Source organism: Gallus gallus, chromosome 13, assembly GCF_016699485.2.
Source record: "Gallus gallus isolate bGalGal1 chromosome 13, bGalGal1.mat.broiler.GRCg7b, whole genome shotgun sequence".
Taxonomy (NCBI): domain Eukaryota; kingdom Metazoa; phylum Chordata; class Aves; order Galliformes; family Phasianidae; genus Gallus; species Gallus gallus.
The window spans coordinates 1,280,360-1,303,201 of record NC_052544.1 but is presented as its reverse complement, the minus strand read 5'-3'; the positions used below and the strand labels follow the sequence as shown (position 1 = coordinate 1,303,201).

At 51.5% G+C, this 22,842-nt stretch overlaps 2 protein-coding genes across 2 annotated transcripts; both read right to left on the bottom strand.

Moving 5' to 3' along the window:
• Positions 1–6,551: 6,551 nt before the first annotated feature.
• On the bottom strand, positions 6,552–21,875 carry LOC430496 (protocadherin beta 11). Its single transcript, XM_004950134.5, has 2 exons — positions 21,726–21,875; positions 6,552–10,425 (listed from the first exon to the last, which is right to left on the bottom strand). The coding sequence occupies exon 2, from the start codon at positions 10,371–10,373 to the stop codon at positions 7,944–7,946; it is 2,430 nt and encodes an 809-aa protein (XP_004950191.3). The 5' UTR covers positions 10,374–10,425; positions 21,726–21,875; the 3' UTR covers positions 6,552–7,943.
• LOC107050560 (protocadherin beta-15-like) lies at positions 17,852–21,875 on the bottom strand. The gene has a single exon (XM_040647062.2). The coding sequence runs from the start codon at positions 21,671–21,673 to the stop codon at positions 19,244–19,246; it is 2,430 nt and encodes an 809-aa protein (XP_040502996.1). The 5' UTR covers positions 21,674–21,875; the 3' UTR covers positions 17,852–19,243.
• Positions 21,876–22,842: the final 967 nt, after the last annotated feature.

Sequence of the window (22,842 nt, the reverse complement as noted above, 5' to 3'; positions counted from 1 at the left end):
TCTGAATAGTGTCTGCCAAATCATCTTCTTTCCAACCTTCCCTTATCCTCTGTGGGGTGGCACTACGTGTAAATGAATAGATGTGTCAGTAGGAATACACAGAACAAAACAGGAATATGGAAATTGAGAGAAAATGACTGCATGCATTTTCATGTCTTTGCCAAACACAAGCCTTTGGACATTGATGATTACGCATCTGTGCTTTCATTTTGAGAAAGGAGTTTGAAAATAGACCTGGAGATTGCAATAAAAAATATTGAATTTGCGCCTCGTGTTCCATTTTCAGTTGCTATAAATTGAGGAGCAGCAAATTCTCAAAGTGAACATCTGGAGTTGCAACCAGATATCCAACTCAAACATCTGACCACGTCTCTTTACCAGACTTCCAGAGAATACTCACATGGCTTCAGTTGGAAGAGACCTTTAAGATCATCTAGTTTCAACCCTCCTTCTAAAGGCAGGGGTACCTCCCACCAGACCGGGTTGCACACAGCCCCATCCAGCCTGGCCTGGAATGCTTCCAGGGTGGGAACACCCACAACCACTCTGGGCAGCCTGTTCCGTGTCTCACCACCCTCACAGGAAAGAATTTCTTCCTAATACCTAGCCGAAATCTATCCTCTTCCATTCCAAAGACACTTCCCACCATAAAATCATTACATGCCCATATGAAAGTCTCTCCCCAGCTTTCCTGTGGGCCTCCTCTGTGGTACTGGAAGGCTGCTATAAGGTCCCTCAGCAGGGTTTCTCTTCTCTAGGCTGAAAAGCCCCAGCTCTGTCAGCCTGTCTTCTTGGCAGACGTGCTCCAGCCCTCTGAGCATCTTCATGGCCTCCTCTGCACCTGCTCCAACAGCTCCACGTCCTTTTTGTGTTGCAGGCACCAGAACTGGACACAATGCTCCAGGTGGGGTCTCACAAGGACAGAATAGAAGGGCAGAATCACCTCTCTCAGTGTGCTGGTCATGCTTCTCTTGATGAAACCCAGGATAACTTTGACCTCTGGCACACTGCTGCCCATGTAGAGTCTTTCACCAACTGACACCCCCAAATCTTCTCCACAGGGTTGCTTTCAAGCCACTCTCTGCCCATCCTGGGCGTGTTCTAGGGATTGCCTGGAACCCAACACAGGACCTCACACTTGCCTTGGTTGAACTTCATGAGGTTGGCGTGGGACCACTTCTTAAGCCTGACCAGGTTCCTCTGGATGGTATCCCTTCCCTCTAGCATGTCAATTGCTCCACTCAGCTCGGTGTCATCTGCAAACTTGCTGAGGGTGCACACAATTCCATGCTCCATGACACCTACAAAGATGTTAAATAACACCACTCTCAGCACTGATCCCTGAGGAAAGACACACATCCACGGTCTTCACCCAGACACCAGGGTATTGACTGCAACACTCTGAGCGTGACCATCCAGCCAATTCCATAAGCACAGGGTGGTCTGTCCATCACAGCAATTTTTCTCCAATTTGGTGACCAGATGTCATGAGGAACCATATCAAACCTTTCACAAGTCCAGGTAGAAGATTTCAGTTGCTCTTCATTCATCCACTGATGCTGTAACTTCATCAAAAAAACCCACCAAGTTTGTCACGCAGGACTTGCCCTTGGTGAAGCCATGTCGGTTACCACCAATCACCTCCTCCTTATTTTCCAGGTGCCTCAGTACGGCCTTCACGATGTTCCGCCCCATGATCTTGCCAGGCACAAAGGTCTTCCCAACCTTCCCTTATCCTCTGTGGGGTGGCAGTACATGTAAATGAATAGATGTGTCAGTAGGAAAACGGAGCAAACAGGAATATGGAAAAAGAGAGGAAGAAACTGCATGCATTTTACTGCTCTTGCGTAACACACAGCTCTGAGCAACAAAGAGTACGCAATTATGCTTTCACTTATGATAATGGAATGTGGAAATAGGATTCAAGACTGAAATAAAAATCATGAATTTATGCCTACATCTTCATTTTCTGTTCATATACATACATTAGCAAATAACTTTCAAAGGGAACATCTGGAGTTGCAACCATATATCCAACTCAAAGATCTTACCACATGCCTTTACCCAACTTTCCTAGAATCCTAGAATGGTCTGGCTTGGAAGGGACCTTCAAGATCCTCTGAATCCAACTCTTCTGCTGAAGTAGGGCCACAACCCACCAGACCAGATTGCTCACAGCCCCATCCAGTCTGGCCTTGGACGCTTTCAGGGTGGGGGCATCCACACCTCCTGGTAACTTCTTCCAGTTTCTCACCACCCCTACAGTAAAGATTTTCTTCTTCATACCTAGTCTAAACCTACTCTCTATGACTTCAAAGCCATTTTCCCTCATCCTGTCAGTACATGTCCTTCTAAAAATCCCTCCCCAACTTTCCTGTGTGCCTCTTCATGTACTGGAAGTCCACTATAAGGTACCCCCAGAGTCTTTTCTTCTCCAGGCTGTAGAGCCCCAGCACTCTCAGCCTGTTCACACAGGGGAGATGCTCCAGCCCTCTCATCATCTCTGTGGTGCTCCTCTGAACCTACTCCAACAGATCCATGTCCTTCTTACATGGTAGGCCTCAAAACTGCATGCAGTACTCCAGGTGGGGTCTCATGAGGACAGAGTAGAGGGGAAGAATCACCTCCATTGAACGGTTTGTCGTGCTTCTCTTGAGGCAACCCTAGATAACTTCTGCCTTCTGGACCACAAAAGCACACTGCTGCCCATGTAGAGTCTTTCATCAACCAACACCTTGAAGTCCTTCTCCTCAGGGCTGCTCTCAAGCCATTCTCTGACCAGCCTGCATTTGAGCTGGGGATTGCCCTGACCCAGGTGCACAATGCTGCATGTGTCTTGGTTGAACTTCATGAGGTTGGCATGAGCCCACCTCTCAAGACTGAGCGTGTCCCTCTGGATGGCATCTCTTACCTCTAGCATGTCAACGGCACCACTCAGCTTGCATCACCTGCAAACTTGCTGAGGGTGCACTCAATCCAGCCATCCATGTCACCCACAAACACTTAAATAGCACCGGTCCCAGAACCAGTCCCTGAGGAATGCCACACATCACTGGTCTCCACTGGACATGGAGTCGTTGACCACAGATCATTCACTGTTACCATCCATCTAATTTGTTATCCAGCAAGTAGTTTCTCCATCAAAAACAATTTTTCTCCTATGTAGCAACCAGATGGCATGCGGGACTCTGCCCAAACCTTTGCATAAGTCCAAGTAGATTAAACCACCTGCTCTTCCTTTATCCACTGATGCTGTAACTAAGCCACTGAGCTTGCCAGGCATGACTTGCCCTTGGTGAAGCCATGGCGGTTACCACCAGTCACCTCCTCCTTATTTTCCATGCACTTCAGTAGGGCCTTCAGGAAGCCTTCAGGAGGCCTTCAGGCTTCATGGTCCTGTCAGGTACACTGGTAAGACTGAGTGGCTGTCAGTTTACTGGATCTTTTTTTTCCTTTCTTGAAAATGGGGTTATGTTTCCCCTTTTCCACTCTGTGGGAACTTCACCAGGCTGCCATGACCTTTCAAATATGATGGATAGTAGCCTGTCAACTTAATTTGCCGCAGAACTCGTGGATGGAGCTCATCGGGTCCCATGCACTTGTGCACCTGCAGGTTCTTTAGATGGTCACAAATGTCATCTTCACTGACAGCAGGCAGATCCTCCTTCTCCCAGTTCTTACCTTTGCTTTCTGCAGCTTGGGCCATGCAGCTAGAGCCCTGGCTGGTGAAGACTTTCACAGTCCCTATCTTACCAGAGAGAAATATCTCTCACTTCACCATCAACCTTTACTCATGTCTTTGTTTCTTTGTTGTATGTACATTTGTGAATATCTGTTATCAAGGATGAAGTACAGGTGGAGAAACTTTTCATCAGAATACTCTGAAGAGGACACTGAGTCGTCAGTAAGAATTGCATCTGGTACCACCAAACCAGCCTGATGCATTGTTCTCACCAGGAAAATGTCACACTCCTTTCATGTTTCTGTTCCTCTTTTATAAAAGTTTTAAGAAATATTTTTAAAACGCAAATGTCTTTGTACTTTCATAATAATGATGCTGTATACTCAATGAGGGCAGCTTGGAAGGTAATGCCTCCCATATTATTGCGGTGTCCCACGATATGCAAGGTGTACTTTGGTGGAATGACAGAAGAGGTTGAACCATCCCACCAATATCCCATTACCTTTTCTTACCATTTGGCAGATGGCAGCAGAGGGGCAGATTGACAAAATAAGATCTGACATGGAAGATTTTAACAAGCTCTGATTGTCAATGAAAAACTCCATGCAGAAAAAGTTCAATCACGGACATTCGTCAACACTTGCAGAATGATTATGGAGATCAGGCAGTGGAGGTGAGCACCCTGAGGTGGTGAGCGGTGTGTTTCAGCAAAGGCAACAGATGGTCAGCTTCACTGGTGCAGATGATCATGACAGCAACGTCCAGGCTCAGGATCACTGCCAGTGCATACGCATAGCTATGATAGTGACTATGTTGAAAAAACAGCATTTTCTAACTGGGAATCGGCACTATCCAACAGCGCTATTGTGTTCCTTGTGTCGGTTCCAGTTTCCATAACACAATGCAGCCCAGGCAAGCCAGAAGGTTGGACAACTATGAGTTATGGTGTGTCACAACACCATACATGCAGCTGTAGTGCTGGTTGCTGGACTCAGCAAAGACCCAATTTCCCAGCTCAGCTGCAAGAGAATGCATCAGAGTGGGTGGATCAGAGCACAGCTGTATGGAGAGACATAATGAGCAGGAGGGAAAACGCACAGCAAACACCGTAAGAAGCACAGCTCAGCATAGGAAGAATGCAGTGCCTGTAGCACTTGGAAACGAAGGGCTCCACACACAGCAAACCACAGCACTAATAAAACTCTCTTTCCAAATTTCCTGTAGGTCCCTTCAGGTACTGGAAAGCCACTATAAGGTCCTCCCGTTTTCCAGGCCAAAGTCCCCCAGCTCTCTCAGCCTGTCCTCATAGAAGCGGTGCTCCAACCCTCTCATCATCTCTGTGGCCCCCCTCCAGACCTGCTCCAACAGCTCCTTGCCCTTCTTGTGTAGCAGGCACGACAGCTGGATACAGAACTCCAGGTGGGGTCTAAAGAGTGCAAGTAGAGGAGCAGAATCACCACTCTCAACAATCTCGGCACACTTTTCACGAGGCAACCCAGGATAAATTCGGCTTTCTGGACTGCAAGAGCACATTGTTGCTCAGGTTGAGTCTTTCATCAAGGCAACACCCCCAAAACATTCTCTCAGGGTTCAAGCTGCTCTCAAGCTGTCTCTCTGTCCTGCCTATATTTGATCTAGGGATTGTCCCGACACAGCAGCACAACTTCACCTATGTCATGGTTGAACTTCATGAGGTTGGCACGGGACTGCCTCTCAAGCCTGTCCACATCCCTCTGGATGGCATCCCTTCCCTCTAGCATGTCAACTGCTCCACTCAGCTTGCATCGCCGGCAAACCTGCTGAGCGTGTACTCAATCCAGCCATCCAGGTCACTCACAAACACTTAAGTAGCACTGGTCTCAGAACCAGTCCCTGAGCAATGCTACCCATCACCGGACTCCACTGCACAGGGAGCCACTGACCACAGATCTCTGAGTGTGACCATCCAGCTAATTCCTTGTCCAGCCAGTTGTTTGTCCAACAAAAGCATTTATTCTCCAATTTGGTGATGAGATGTCATGCAGGGCTGTGTCCAATCCTTTGTACCTGAGTCCAGGTAGATTACATAAGTTGCTCTTCATTTATCCACTGATGCGGCAACTGCATCACACAAGGCCACCAAGTTTGTCAGGCATGACTTGCCCTTGGTGAAGCCATGCCGGTTTCCACCAATCACCTCCTCCTTATTTTCCACTGCCTCAGTACGGCCATCAGTACGATCTGCCCCATGTTCTTGCCAGGCACAGAGGTGAGACTGAGTGGCCTTTAGGTCGGTAATATTTCTTTTTCCCCCTTTAGTGAAATGGGGATTATGTCTCCCCTTTTCCAATTGCTGGAATCTTTACCAGTCTACCATGACCTTTCAAATATGATGGATAGCAGTTTGGCAATTGTGTCTGCCTCATATGCCGTGGGTGGATCTCATTGGGTCCCACGCACTTGTGCACCTGCAGGTTCTTTAGATGGTCACAAATGTGATCTTCACTGACAGCAGCCAGATCCTCCTTCTCCCAGTTCTTACCTTTGCTTTCTGCAGCTTGGGCCATGCAGCTAGAGCCCTGGCTGGTGAAGACTTTCACAGTCCCTATCTTACCAGAGAGAAACATCTCTCACTTCACCATCAGCCTTCACTCACGGCATGGCTTTTTTGGTAGTATGTAACTTTGTGGATAACTGTTTTCAAGGATGAAGTTCAACAGGAGTAACATTTCATCCAAAATCTCCAATGAAGATGTTGAGACTCCCCTAAGAATTCCAGACACTGCGGCCAAACCGGCCTGATGCACTGCTGTCACCAAAAAGAAAAGGTCAAATATCCCACTGGTTTCATGTTTTTGTTCCCCCTTTTTAGAAAGATTTACCAGAAATATTGACAATTCAAATGCTTTATTATGTACATAATTACGATTCCGTGTATTCCATCAGTGCTGCTCTGAAAGTAATGCCTCCCTATTTATTGTGGTGGCCCATGCTGTCCAAGGCCAACGCTGGCGGTACAAAGCAGAGGCTGAACGTTCCCACCAATATCCCACTGTGTTTTGGTACCATGCGGTGGATGGCAATAGAGGGGCAGTCTGACCAAACGGCATCTCACATGGAAGTGCATCGCTGCACTCCTCCATGCACAAAGAATTGCACCCACTGACATTCACTAACGCTTGCTGAATGTTTATGGAGAACAAAGAGTGGATGTGAGCACCGTGAGGTGTTGGATGATGTATTTCTGCAGTGGCTACAGAGGGCCACATCCTCTGTCAAAGATTTATATGAGCGCAACATGAAGGCTTTGGTTCACAGCCCGTAAAATGCAGAGGTACGATGAGGATAATGATGAAAAATCGAATTCTGTAACTATGATTCCAATCCATCAGGCAGGGTTATTGTGTGTCATTTGAGAGTTGTACTTTCCATGGAAATAAATAGGAGGCATTACTTTCAGAGCTATGTGTCTATATGCAGTCCAACACAATTCCTAATCCTCGGCAATGACACAATTTCCCAGCTCAGCTGCAAGACAATACATCAGAGTGGGTGGATAAGGGCACATCTGTATGGAGAGACATAATGAGCAGGAGGCAAAACACAGAGCAAACAAAAAGAGAAGCTCAAGTCAGCAATGGAAGAATGCAGTGCCTGTAGCACTTCGGAACGTAGCGCTCCACACACAGCAAACCACAGCACTCCTGAAACATAATGCAAATTTCTGTTTGTCAGCTTCTTTCAGAGAACATGGAGGGAAACCGTCCTTCTCACTCAGCCTTCTGGGAATGCACAATGCCAATTGCAAATGCAACATCCCTCTGGAGATGAATGCCACTGCACAGAGACCTTCCTTTCTCAAGCCACAAAGACACCGGCTGTGCAGACTCCGGGCTACCTAAGGGAACTCCCAGAAAACTGCCCTCCAGACTGAGCCCCGCAGCTGTGCAGTTCTGCATCCCCCTCAGGAATAAGCATGGCCCAAACGATCACCCAGCAAATGGGGAAGAAATGAGCTGGGCACCAGGGAAAGAAATCCAATGCGCAAGCATTCCAGAAACAGACATCACAGATCATACAAATACCATTAATTGACATGCATGAAACTTGAATCACGTTGCTGCTGTACTTTCAGGGGAGCAGAGGGAACGCACAGCAACCTTGTGCTATGGGATGCAAATGACAAATGCAGATCTAAACAAGGGGACATGCAATTAATCATCAAACCCAAATGCCAATTAAACAAGCCACGAATCTACCCGAATTGGAGACCCTGTGCAAATTAAAACCCATTCAATTGTGCCACAGACTGCATCCCGGGGCTCTCGAAATCAGCATCCCCCATAGTGACAGGCACGGGAGGGAACTCCTCAGCATGGGCGCCACCCACCCCCGTGCTGCAGTGCTGCGCTGGCAGGCTGGGGAGGACGGGCTTCAGGAACTTGAACTCGCTGTTGCCCGAGCCCGTGGTGAGGCTGACCTCGTAGCAATAGGCGTGGGGCAGGGTCCCGGCAGCGGCCCCGTCAGCCACGTAGCTCTGCACGCTGCTGGCGCCGTAAAGCACGGGCCCGCTACTCAGCTCCTTCCTCTTGCACACCTTGCAGGCGACAAAGGCGGCCGCCGACAGCAAGAAGAGGAGCGACACAAAGACCAAGGCGATGATCAAAGAGGTGGTGAGGGAGCCGTCGTCCTCGCCTGCAGCAGGGCTCTGCTGCGGCAGCTGAGCGTCCCAGGAGCCGGGGACGAGGAGCACGCTGAGCGCTGCCGTGGCCGACAGCGGCGGCCGCCCGTTGTCCCGCACCAGCACGACGAGCTTCTGCTTCGCAGCGTCCCTCTCGGTCGGCGGCCTCCTCAGCCGCACCTCCCCGCTTTGGGCACCCACAGCAAACAGCCCCGGCTCCGTGGCCCTCAGCAGCTGGTAGGAAAGCCACGAGTTCTGACCCGAGTCGGCGTCCACGGCCACCACTTTGCTCACCAGGTCCCCCGCCTCGGCCCCGGCGGGCACCAGCTCGCTGGAAGGAGGGCTGCTGTCCTGCGCGCTGGGGTGCAGCACCAGCGGCGCGTTGTCGTTCTCGTCCACCACCAGCAGGCGGACGCTGACGCTGCTGCTGAGGGGAGGGGACCCCGCGTCTGCAGCGCTCACCACCACCTCCAGCTGCCTCAGCTGCTCGTAGTCCAGCGGCCGCAGCACAAACACGCCTCCGCTCTCCGAGTTCACGGACACACACGAGCAGGGCTCTTCTTCCGGGCCACGGGCTGGCACCACGGAATAGCTCACCTTGGCGTTGGGCCCCGCGTCCGCATCCGTCGCCTTCACGGCCCCGACGAGCAGTGCAGGTGCATTGTTCTCATGCACGTACATGGTGTACGACGTCTGGTTGAAGGCGGGTGCGTTGTCGTTGACATCGGAGATGTCCACGCTGAAGGTGTGGGTGCTGGTGAGAGGAGGAGAGCCTGCATCTGCTGCCGTGACGACCACCATGTGTTGTGCTCTCTCCTCCCGGTCCAACGTGCTCACGGTCACCAGCTCGTAGTAGTTCTTGAAGGCTGGCCTGAGTGAGAAGGAGAGCTGTTCTTCAAGGGCACATGTAATCTCCCCATTGACACCGGAATCCTGATCCCTGACAGCAAAGAGAGCAATTACCGTTCCAGGTTCTACATTCTCCGGGAGTGGGCTGTTGAAGGAACTGACCACGATCTCTGGTGCATTATCATTCACATCCAGCACCTCCACTATCACATTGCACATGGATGAGAGTCCCCCACCATCAACTGCCTGCACGGTAAGTTTATGTTTCTTTTCGGTCTCAAAATCTAAAGGCTTTGCAATGCCAATTTCGCCTGTTTTGGAGTTAATCGTGAACAATGAATGCCTGTGTCCTACTGATTGGCTGAACTGATACGAGATGTCCCCATTAAAACCCTCATCTGCATCGTTGGCCACCACTCTGAGAACCACAGAGCCCTCTGGAGCATTTTCCAAGACATGACCAATGTAGAGCTTCTGTGTGAAAATGGGAGCATTGTCATTTATATCCAGAACAACGATGTGGATTTGGGTGGAACCAGTTCGGGGTGGAGAACCCCCATCTGTGGCAACGAGAGTGAAATCCATCTCTGGCTGCTCCTCTCTGTCCAGAGGCTTCTCCAAAACCAGTTCTATAAATTTCTCATTCTCACTCTGTATGAAGACAGTGAAGTATTCGTTCTCAGGAATGATGCTGTACGCCTGGATGTCATTGCTGCCAATGTCCAGGTCCTGAGCTGCCCCCACAGGGAAACGTGAGCCCGGGTCGCTGGTTTCGGGGATCTTAAAGGTCACTCGTTCGTCCGGGAAGACCGGCGAGTGGTCATTGATGTCCTCCACGGACACCTCGATCGGAAAGAACTGCAGCGGGTCGGCGAGCAGCAGCTCGAAGGCGAGCGTGCAGGTGCGGGAGCGTCCGCACATCTCCTCCCGATCGAGCCGCTCGGCGACAACGAGGCGGCCGCTGCCGCGCTCCAAGCGAAAGTGCTGCCGGCCGGCCGGCGAGGCGATGCGCGCCCGGCGAGCCGAGAGCTGCGCCGGGGCCAGCCCCGCGTCCTCCGCCACGTCGGCCACCACCGAGCCGCTCTCGCCCTCCTCGGCCACGGAGTAGCGGATGGGCTCGCAGCGAACGCGCGGCACGCCCAGCAAAGCCCACAGACACAGCACTTGCCTTGCAGCCGCCATGGCGGGGCGGCGGACAGCCTCCGGCCGCCCGGCAAGCGGCCTCCCTCGCTGCCTCCCTCTCGCCGGGTGCGGACGGAGCCCGGAGCGCGGCCGCCCTGGCCCGCCGGCGGCTCACACCGAGCTCAGAGCACGGACAACAGCTCTCCGCCGCCGCTCTCTGCCGCCGCTCTCCGCCGCCTCCTCCCGCCTGCGCTGCGCTGCGCTGCGCTGCGCTGGGCTCGGCCTCTCCCCGCCCGCAGCCGCTCGGCGCCGCCTTGGCCAGGAGCACCACCCTGCGGCCCGCGGCGGGACTGCTCCGGGGACGGCACGCGCTCCTGCCCGCGGCCTCTCGCCGCCACACGCACCGGGACACACGCGCGCACGCCCCGCAGCCGCCCGCTCAGACACGCCGCCGCCACGGGCAGTGCCCACTGCGAACGCCCACGCTCCTGCCGAGGTGGCGCTTCGGGCAACGCACCCAAGCTGCAGCACCCGGCGCCTCCCCGCCTCCTCGCACGCCCCGAGAGCCGCCTGACCGACCCACCCAAATCCTGCGCAGCCCTCTACAATGAGCCCCAAACTCAACCACAAGCGCTCTATGAAGCACAAAGGCACGGACAGGGGCATGAGAAAATGCTCTCAATGTTTCTACTGTTGAAGGCACAGAATTAGCAGAAATGGCCTCCAAGTCACTGGATAACTCTGCATCTTTTGCAGATCATTCCCAAAAATAAATCCATCTCTACACAGTTTGTCAGAACTGTGCCATCCATTTTATTACAGGAATGGCACTCCAGGTTGCTTTTCATATTAGTTCAACAGACAATGTCATCCTGGATCACAGCTATACAGTTTATGACTGCAACATTACACAATATTTGAGTACTCTGAATATTGTCTGCCAAATCATCTTCTTTCCAACCTTCCCTTATCCTCTGTGGGGTGGCACTACGTGTAAATGAATAGATGTGTCAGTAGGAATACACAGAACAAACAGGAATATGGAAATTGAGAGAAAATGACTGCATGCATTTTCATGTCTTTGCCAAACACAAGCCTTTGGACATTGATGATTACGCATCTGTGCTTTCATTTTGAGAAAGGAGTTTGAAAATAGACCTGGAGATTGCAATAAAAAGTATTGAATTTGCGCCTCGTGTTCCATTTTCAGTTGCTATAAATTGAGGAGCAGCAAATTCTCAAAGTGAACATCTGGAGTTGCAACCAGATATCCAACTCAAAAATCTGACCACGTCTCTTTACCAGACTTCCAGAGAATACTCACATGGCTTCAGTTGGAAGAGACCTTTAAGATCATCTAGTTTCAACCCTCCTTCTAAAGGCAGGGGTACCTCCCACCAGACCGGGTTGCACACAGCCCCATCCAGCCTGGCCTTGAATGCTTCCAGGGTGGGAACACCCACAACCTCTCTGGGCAGCCTGTTCCGTGTCTCACCACCCTCACAGGAAAGAATTTCTTCCTAATACCTAGCCGAAATCTATCCTCTTCCATTCCAAAGACACTTCCCACCATAAAATCATTACATGCCCATATGAAAGTCTCTCCCCAGCTTTCCTGTGGGCCTCCTCTGTGGTACTGGAAGGCTGCTATAAGGTCCCTCTGCAGGGTTTCTCTTCTCTAGGCTGAAAAGCCCCAGCTCTGTCAGCCTGTCTTCTTGGCAGACGTGCTCCAGCCCTCTGAGCATCTTCATGGCCTCCTCTGCACCTGCTCCAACAGCTCCACGTCCTTTTTGTGTTGCAGGCACCAGAACTGGACACAGTGCTCCAGGTGGGGTCTCACAAGGACAGAATAGAAGGGCAGAATCACCTCTCTCAGCATGCTGGTCATGCTTCTCTTGATGAAACCCAGGATAACTTTGACCTTCTGGCACACTGCTGCCCATGTAGAGTCTTTCACCAACTGACACCCCCAAATCTTTCTCCACAGGGTTGCTTTCAAGCCACTCTCTGCCCATCCTGGGCGTGTTCTAGGGATTGCCTGGAACCCAACGCAGGACCTCACACTTGCCTTGGTTGAACTTCATGAGGTTGGCGTGGGACCACTTCTTAAGCCTGACCAGGTTCCTCTGGATGGCATCCCTTCCCTCTAGCATGTCAATTGCTCCACTCAGCTCGGTGTCATCTGCAAACTTGCTGAGGGTGCACTCAATTCCATGCTCCATGACACCTACAAAGATGTTAAATAATACCAATCTCAGCACTGATCCCTGAGGAAAGACACACATCCACGGTCTTCACCCAGACACCAGGGTATTGACTGCAACACTCTGAGCGTGACCATCCAGCCAATTCCATAAGCACAGGGTGGTCTGTCCATCACAGCAATTTTTCTCCAATTTGGTGACCAGATGTCATGGGAAACCATATCAAACCTTTCACAAGTCCAGGTAGATGACTTCAGTTGCTCTTCATTCATCCACTGATGCTGTAACTTCATCAAAAAACCCACCAAGTTTGTCACGCAGGACTTGCCCTTGGTGAAGCCATGTCGGTTACCACCAATCACCTCCTTCTTATTTTCCAGGAGCCTCAGTACGGCCTTCATGATGTTCCGCCCCATGATCTTGCCAGGCACAAAGGTCTTCCCAACCTTCTCTTGTCCTCTGTGGGGTGGCAGTACATATAAATGAATAGATGTGTCAGTAGGAAAACGGAGCAAACAGGAATATGGAAAAAGAGAGGAAGAAACTGCATGCATTTTACTGCTCTTGCGTAACACACAGCTCTGAGCAACAAAGAGTACGCAATTATGCTTTCACTTATGATAATGGAATGTGGAAATAGGATTCAAGATTGAAATAAAAATCATGAATTTATGCCTACATCTTCATTTCCTGTTCATATACGTACATTAGCAAATAACTTTCAAAGGGAACATCTGGAGTTGCAACCATATATCCAACTCAAAAATCTTACCACATGCCTTTACCCAACTTTCCTAGAATCCTAGAATGGTCTGGCTTGGAAGGGACCTTCAAGATCCTCTGAATCCAACTCTTCTGCTGAAGTAGGGCCACAACCCACCAGACCAGATTGCTCACAGCCCCATCCAGTCTGGCCTTGGATGCTTTCAGGGTGGGGGCATCCACACCTCCTGGTAACTTCTTCCAGTTTCTCACCACCCCTACAGTAAAGATTTTCTTCTTCATACCTAGTCTAAACCTACTCTCTATGACTTCAAAGCCATTTTCCCTCATCCTGTCCGTACATGTCCTTTTAAAAATCCCTCCCCAACTTTCCTGTGTGCCTCTTCATGTACTGGAAGTCCACTATAAGGTACCCCCAGAGTCTTTTCTTCTCCAGGCTGTAGAGCCCCAGCACTCTCAGCCTGTCCACACAGGGGAGATGCTCCAGCCCTCTCATCATCCTTGTGGTGCTCCTCTGAACCTACTCCAACAGATCCATGTCCTTCTTACATGGTAGGCCTCAAAACTGCATGCAGTACTCCAGGTGGGGTCTCATGAGGACAGAGTAGAGGGGAAGAATCACCTCCATTGAACGGTTTGTCGTGCTTCTCTTGAGGCAACCCTAGATAACTTCTGCCTTCTGGACCACAAAAGCACACTGCTGCCCATGTAGAGTCTTTCATCAACCAACACCTTGAAGTCCTTCTCCTCAGGGCTGCTCTCAAGCCATTCTCTGACCAGCCTGCATTTGAGCTAGGGATTGCCCTGACCCAGGTGCACAATGCTGCACGTGTCTTGGTTGAACTTCATGAGGTTGGCATGAGCCCACCTCTCAAGACTGAGCGTGTCCCTCTGGATGGCATCTCGTACCTCTAGCATGTCAACGGCACCACTCAGCTTGCATCAACTGCAAACTTGCTGAGGGTGCACTCAGTCCAACCATCCATGTCACCCACAGACACTTAAATAGCACCAGTCCCAGAAAAAAGTCCCTGAGGAATGCCACACATCACTGGTCTCCACTGGACATGGAGTCGTTGACCACAGATCGTTGACTGTTACCATCCATCTAATTCGTTATCCAGCAAGTAGTTTCTCCATCAAAAACAATTTTTCTCCTATGTAGCAACCAGATGTCATGCGGGACTGTGCCCAAACCTTTGCATAAGTCCAAGTAGATTAAACCACCTGCTCTTCCTTTATCCACTGATGCTGTAACTAGGCCACCGAGCTTGCCAGGCATGACTTGCCCTTGGTAAAGCCATGGCGGTTACCACCAGTCACCTCCTCCTTATTTTCCATGCACTTCAGTAGGGCCTTCAGGAAGCCTTCAGGAGGCCTTCAGGCTTCATGGTCCTGTCAGGTACACTGGTAAGACTGAGTGGCTGTCAGTTTTCTGGATCTTTTTTTCCTTTCTTGAAAATGGGGTTATGTTTCCCCTTTTTCACTCTGTGGGAACTTCACCAGGCTGCCATGACCTTTCAAATATGATGGATAGTAGCCTGTCAACTTCATCTGCTGCAGAACTCGTGGACGGAGCTCATCGGGTCCCATGCACTTGTGCATCTGCAGGTTCTTTAGATGGTCACAAATGTGATCTTCACTGACAGCAGGCAGATCCTCCTTCTCCCAGTTCTTACCTTTGCTTTCTGCAGCTTGGGCCATGCAGCTAGAGTCCTGGCTGGCAAAAACTTTCACAGTCCCTATCTTACCAGAGAGAAATATCTCTCACTTCACCATCAACCTTTACTCATGTCTTTGTTTCTTTGCTGTATGTACATTTGTGAATATCTGTTATCAAGGATGAAGTACAGGTGGAGAAACTTTTCATCAGAAAACTCTGAAGAGGACACTGAGTCGTCAGTAAGAATTGCATCTGGTACCACCAAACCAGCCTGATGCATTGTTCTCACCAGGAGAATGACACACTCATTTCATGTTTCTGTTCCGCTTTTATAAAAGTTTTAAGAAATATTTTTAAAACGCAAATGTTTTTGTACTTTCATAATAATGATGCTGTATACTCAATGAGGGCAGCTTGGAAAGTAATGCCTCCCATTTTATTGCGGTGTCCCACGATATGCAAGGTGTACTTTGGTGGAATGACAGAAGAGGTTGAACCATCCCACCGATATCCCATTACCTTTTCTTACCATTCATAAGATCGCTGCAGAGGGGCAGATTGACAAAATAAGATCTGACATGGAAGACTTTAACAAGCTCTGACTGTCAATGAAAAACTCCATGCAGAGAAAGTTCAATCACGGACATTCGTCAACACTTGCAGAATGATTATGGAGATCAGGCAGTGGAGGTGAGCACCCTGAGGTGGTGAGCGGTGTGTTTCAGCAGTAGCAACAGACGGTCAGCTTCACTGGTGCAGATGATCATGACAGCAACGTCCAGGCTCAGGATCACTGCCAGTGAATATGCATAGCTATGATAGTGACTATGTTGAAAAAACAGCATTTTGTAACTGGGAATCTGCTCTGTCCAACAGTACTATTGTGTACCTTGTGTCGGTTCCAGTTTCCATGGAAATAAAGAGGAGGCATTACTTTCCAAGCAATGTACCTACATGCAAACCAAGACAATTCCAACTCACACAATGCAGGCCAGGCAAGCCACAAAGTTGGACACCCATGAGTTATGGTGTGTCACAACACCATGCGAGCAGCTGTAGTGCTGGTTGCTGGACTCAGCAAGACCCAATTTCCCAGCTCAGCTGCAAGAGAATGCATCAGAGTGGGTGGATCAGAGCACAGCTGTATGGAGAGACATAATGAGCAGGAGGGAAAACGCACAGCAAACACGGGAAGAAGCACAGCTCAGCAAAGGAAGAATGCAGTCCCTGTAGCACTTGGGAACGCAGGGCTCCACACACAGCAAACCACAGCACTCCTGAAACTCTCTTTCCAAATTTCCTGTAGGCCCCTTCAGGTACTGGAAAGCCACTATAAGGTCCTCCCGTTTTCCAGGCCAAAGTCCCCCAGCTCTCTCAGCCTGTCCTCATAGAAGAGGTGCTCCAACCCTCTCATCATTTCTGTGGCCCCCCTCCAGACCTGCTCCAACAGCTCCATGTACTTCTTGTGTAGCAGGCACGACAGCTGGGCACAGAACTCCAGGTGGGGTCTAAAGAGTGCAAGTAGAGGAGCAGAATCACCACTCTCAACAATCTCGGCACACTTTTCACAAGGCAACCCAGGATAAATTCAGCCTTCTGGGCTGCAAGAGCACATTGTTGCTCAGGTTGAGTCTTTCATCAAGGCAACACCCCCAAAACATTCTCTCAGGGTTCAATCTGCTCTCAAGCTGTTCTCTCTCCTGCCTATATTTGATCTAGGGATTGTCCCGACCCAGCTGCACAACTTCACCCATGTCATGGTTGAACTTCATGAGGTTGGCACGGGACTACCTCTCAAGCCTGTCCACATCCCTCTGGATGGCATCCCTTTCCTCTAGCATGTCAACTGCTCCACTCAGCTTGCATCGCCGGCAAACCTGCTGAGCGTGTACTCAATCCAGCCATTCAGGTCACCCACAAACACTTAAGTAGCACTGGTCCCAGAACCAGTCCCTGAGCAATGCTACCCATCACCGGTCTCCACTGCACATTGAGCTACTGACCACAGATCTCTGAGTGTGACCATCCAGCTAATTCCTTATCCAGTCAGTTGTTTGTCCAACAAAAGCATTTATTCTCCAATTTGGTGATGAGATGTCATGCAGGGCTGTGTCCAATCCTTTGCACAAGTCCAGGTAGATTACATAAGTTGCTCTTCATTTATCCACTGATGCAGCAACTGCATCACACAAGGCCACCAAGTTTGTCAGGCATGACTTGACCTTGGTGAAGCCATGTCGGTTTCCACCAATCACCTCCTCCTTATTTTCCATGTGCCTCAGTATGGCCATCAGTATGATCTGCCCCATGTTCTTGCCAGGCACAGAGGTGAGACTGAGTGGCCTTTAGGTCGGTAATATTTCTTTTTCCCCCTTTAGTGAAATGGAGATTATGTCTCCCCTTTTCCAATTGGTGGAATCTTTACCAGTCTACCATGACCTTTCAAATATGATGGATAGCAGTTTGGCAATTGTATCTGCCTCATATGCCGTGGGTGGATCTCATTGGGTCCCACGCACTTGTGCACCTGCAGGTTCTTTAGATGGTCACAAATGTGATCTTCACTGACAGCAGCCAGATCCTCCTTCTCCCAGTTCTTACCTTTGCTTTCTGCAGCTTGGGCCATGCAGCTAGAGCCCTGGCTGGTGAAGACTTCAACAGTCCCTATCTTACCAGAGAGAAACATCTCTCACTTCACCATCAGCCTTCACTCACGGCATGGCTTTTTGGTAGTATGTACCTTTGGGGATAACTGTTTTCAGGGATGAAGTTCAAAAGGAGTAACATTTCATCCAAAATCTCCAATGAAGATGTTGAGACTCCCCTAAGAATTCCAGACACTGCAGCCAAACCGGCCTGATGCACTGCTGTCACCAAAAAGAAAAGGTCAAATATCCCACTGGTTTCATGTTTTTGTTCCCCCTTTATAAAAAGATTTACCAGAAATATTGACAATTCAAATGTTTTATTATGTACATAATTACGATTCCGTGTATTCCATCAGTGCTGCTCTGAAAGTAATGCCTCCCTGTTTATTGTGGTGGCCCATGCTGTCCAAGGCAAATGCTGGTGGTACAAAGCAGAGGCTGAACGTTCCCACCAATATCCCACTGTGTTTTGATACCATGCGGTGGATGGCAATAGAGGGGCAGTCTGACCAAATGGCATCTCACAAAGAAGTGCATCGCTGCACTCCTCCATGCACAAAGAATTGCACCCACTGACATTCACTAACGCTTGCTGAATGTTTATGGAGGACAAAGAGTGGATGTGAGCACCGTGAGGTGTTGCATGATGTATTTCAGCAGTGGCTACAGAGGGCCACATCCTCTGTCAAAGATTAATATGAGCGCAACATGAAGGCTTTGGTTCACAGCCCGTAAAATGCAGAGGTACAATGGGGATTACGATGAAAAATCGAATTCTGTAACTATAATTCCACTCCATCAGGCAGGGTTCTTGTGTGCCATTTAAGAGTTGTACTTTCCATGGAAATAAATAGGAGGCATTACTTTCCAAGCAATGTGTCTATATGCAGTCCAACACAATTCCTAATCCTCGGCAATGACACAATTTCCCAGCTCAGCTGCAAGACAATACATCAGAGTGGGTGGATCAGAGCACAGCTGTATGGAGAGACATAATGAGCAGGAGGCAAAACACAGAGCAAACAAAAAGAGAAGCTCAAGTCAGCAATGGAAGAATGCAGTGCCTGTAGCACTTCGGAAAGTAGCGCTCCACACACAGCAAACCACAGCACTCCTGAAACGTGTTGCAACTTTCTGTTTGTCAGCTTCTTTCAGAGAACATGGAGGGAAACCGTCCTTCTCACTCAGCCGTCTGGGAATGCACAATGCCAATTGCAAATGCAACATCCCTCTGGAGATGAATGCCACTGCACAGAGACCTTCCTTTCTCAAGCCACAAAGACACCGGCTGTGCAGACTCCGGGCTACCTAAGGGAACTCCCAGAAAACTGCCCTCCAGACTGAGCCCCGCAGCTGTGCAGTTCTGCATCCCCCTCAGGAATAAGCATGGCCCAAACGATCACCCAGCAAATGGGGAAGAAATGAGCTGGGCACCAGGGAAAGAAACCCACTGCGCAAGCATTCCAGAAACAGACATAACAGATCATACAAATACCATTAATTGACATGCATGAAACTTGAATCACGTTGCTGCTGTACTTTCAGGGGAGCAGAGGGAACGCACAGCAACCTTGTGCTATGGGATGCAAATGACAAATGCAGATCTAAACAAGGGGACATGCAATTAACCATCAAACCCAAATGCCAATTAAACAAGCCACGAATCTACCCGAACTGGAGACCCTGTGCGAATTAAAACCCATTCAATTGTGCCACAGACTGCATCCCGGGGCTCTCGAAATCAGCATCCCCCATAGTGACAGGCACGGGAGGGAACTCCTCAGCATGGGCGCCACCCACCCCCGTGCTGCAGTGCTGCGCTGGCAGGCTGGGGAGGACGGGCTTCAGGAACTTGAACTCGCTGTTGCCCGAGCCCGTGGTGAGGCTGACCTCGTAGCAATAGGCGTGGGGCAGGGTCCCGGCAGCGGCCCCGTCAGCCACGTAGCTCTGCACGCTGCTGGCGCCGTAAAGCACGGGCCCGCTACTCAGCTCCTTCCTCTTGCACACCTTGCAGGCGACAAAGGCGGCCGCCGACAGCAAGAAGAGGAGCGACACAAAGACCAAGGCGATGATCAAAGAGGTGGTGAGGGAGCCGTCGTCCTCGCCTGCAGCAGGGCTCTGCTGCGGCAGCTGAGCGTCCCAGGAGCCGGGGACGAGGAGCACGCTGAGCGCTGCCGTGGCCGACAGCGGCGGCCGCCCGTTGTCCCGCACCAGCACGACGAGCTTCTGCTTCGCAGCGTCCCTCTCGGTCGGCGGCCTCCTCAGCCGCACCTCCCCGCTTTGGGCACCCACAGCAAACAGCCCCGGCTCCGTGGCCCTCAGCAGCTGGTAGGAAAGCCACGAGTTCTGACCCGAGTCGGCGTCCACGGCCACCACTTTGCTCACCAGGTCCCCCGCCTCGGCCCCGGCGGGCACCAGCTCGCTGGAAGGAGGGCTGCTGTCCTGCGCGCTGGGGTGCAGCACCAGCGGCGCGTTGTCGTTCTCGTCCACCACCAGCAGGCGGACGCTGACGCTGCTGCTGAGGGGAGGGGACCCCGCGTCTGCAGCGCTCACCACCACCTCCAGCTGCCTCAGCTGCTCGTAGTCCAGCGGCCGCAGCACAAACACGCCTCCGCTCTCCGAGTTCACGGACACACACGAGCAGGGCTCTTCTTCCGGGCCACGGGCTGGCACCACGGAATAGCTCACCTTGGCGTTGGGCCCCGCGTCCGCATCCGTCGCCTTCACGGCCCCGACGAGCAGTGCAGGTGCATTGTTCTCATGCACGTACATGGTGTACGACGTCTGGTTGAAGGCGGGTGCGTTGTCGTTGACATCGGAGATGTCCACGCTGAAGGTGTGGGTGCTGGTGAGAGGAGGAGAGCCTGCATCTGCTGCCGTGACGACCACCATGTGCTGTGCTCTCTCCTCCCGGTCCAAAGTGCTCACGGTCACCAGCTCGTAGTAGTTCTTGAAGGCTGGCCTGAGGGCGAAGGAGAGCTGTTCCTCAAGGGCACATGTAATCTCCCCATTTACGCCGGAATCCTGATCCCTGACAGCAAAGAGTGCGACCACTGTTCCAGGTTCTACATTCTCCGGGATTGGGCTACTGAAGGAACTGACCACGATTTCCGGCGCATTGTCATTCACATCCAGCACCTCCACTATCACATTGCACATGGATGAGAGTCCCCCACCATCAATTGCCTGCACGGTAAGTTCATGTTTCTTTTCAGTCTCAAAATCTAAAGGCTTTGCAATGCCAATTTCACCTGTTTTGGAGTTGATCGTGAACAATGAATGCCTGTGTCCTACTGATTGGCTGAACTGATACGAGATGTCCCCATTAACACCCTCATCTGCATCAATGGCCACCACTCTGAGAACTACAGAGCCCTCTGGAGCATTTTCCAAAACATGACCAATGTAGACCTTCTGTGTGAAGACGGGAGCATTGTCATTTGCATCAAGAACAACGATGTGGATTTGGGTGGTCCCGCTCCTGGGCGGAGAGCCCCCATCGGTGGCAACGAGAGTGAAATCCAACTCAGGCTGCTCCTCTCTGTCCAGAGGCTTCTCCAAAACAAGTTCTATAAACTTCCCATTCTCACTCTGAATGAAGACAGTGAAGAACTCGTTCTCAGGAATGATGCTGTACGCCTGGATGTCATTGGTGCCAATGTCCAGGTCCTGAGCCGCCCCCACAGGGAAACGTGTGCCCGGGTCGCCCCTCTCAGGGATCTTAAAGGTCACTCGTTCGTCCGGGAAGACCGGCGAGTGGTCATTGATGTCCTCCACGGACACCTCGATCGGGAAGAACTGCAGCGGGTCGGCGAGCAGCAGCTCGAAGGCGAGCGTGCAGGTGCGGGAGCGTCCGCACATCTCCTCCCGATCGAGCCGCTCGGCGACAACGAGGCGGCCGCTGCCGCGCTCCAAGCGAAAGTGCTGCCGGCCGGCCGGCGAGGCGATGCGCGCCCGGCGAGCCGAGAGCTGCGCCGGGGCCAGCCCCGCGTCCTCCGCCACGTCGGCCACCACCGAGCCGCTCTCGCCCTCCTCGGCCACGGAGTAGCGGATGGGCTCGCAGCGAACGCGCGGCACGCCCAGCAAAGCCCACAGACACAGCACTTGCCTTGCAGCCGCCATGGCGGGGCGGCGGACAGCCTCCGGCCGCCCGGCAAGCGGCCTCCCTCGCTGCCTCCCTCGCTGCCTCTCGCCGGGTGCGGACGGAGCCCGGAGCGCGGCCGCCCCGGCCCGCCGGCGGCTCACACCGAGCTCAGAGCACGGACAACAGCTCTCCGCCGCCGCTCTCTGCCGCCGCTCTCCGCCGCCTCCTCCCGCCTGCGCTGCGCTGCGCTGCGCTGGGCTCGGCCTCTCCCCGCCCGCAGCCGCTCGGCGCCGCCTTGGCCAGGAGCACCACCCTGCGGCCCGCGGCGGGACTGCTCCGGGGACGGCACGCGCTCCTGCCCGCGGCCTCTCGCCGCCACACGCACCGGGACACACGCGCGAACGCCCGGCAGCCGCCCGCTCAGACACGCCGCCGCCGCCACGGGCAGTGCCCACTGCGAACGCCCACGCTCCTGCCGAGGCGGCGCTTCGGGCAACGCACCCAAGCTGCAGCACCCGGCGCCTCCCCGCCTCCTCGCACGCCCCGAGAGCCGCCTGACCGACCCACCCAAATCTGCGCACCCTCTACAATGAGCCCCAAACTCAACCACAACCACTATACGGAGCACAAAGGCACGGACAGGGGCATGAGAAAATGCTCTCAATATTTCTTCTGTTGAAGACACAGAGTTAGCAGAAATGGCCTCCGTGTCACTGGATAACTCTGCATCTTTTGCAAATCATTCCCAAAAATAAATCCGTCTCTGCAAAGTTTGTCAGAACTGTGCCATCCATTTTATTACAGGAATGGCACTCCAGGTTGCTTTTCATACCAGTTCAACTGACAATGTCATCCTGGATCACAGCTATACAGTTTATAATTGCAACATAACACAATATTTGAGTATTCTGAATATTACATGCCAAATCATCTTCTTTCCAACCTTCCCTTATCCCCTGTGGGGTGGCACTACGTGTAAATGAATAGATGTGTCAGTAGGAATACACAGAACAAACAGGAATATGGAAATTGAGAGAAAATGACTGCATGCATTTTCATGTCTTTGACAAACACAAGCCTTTGGACATTGATGATTACGCATCTGTGCTTTCATTTTGAGAAAGGAGTTTGAAAATAGACCTGGAGATTGCAATAAAAAGTATTGAATTTGCGCCTCGTGTTCCATTTTCAGTTGCTATAAATTGAG

Coding starts and splice junctions, on each gene's coding strand:
- LOC430496 (XM_004950134.5), bottom strand. CDS start 10,373: ATGGCGGCTGCAAGGCAAGTGCTGTGTCTGTGGGCTTTGCTGGGCGTG.
- LOC107050560 (XM_040647062.2), bottom strand. CDS start 21,673: ATGGCGGCTGCAAGGCAAGTGCTGTGTCTGTGGGCTTTGCTGGGCGTG.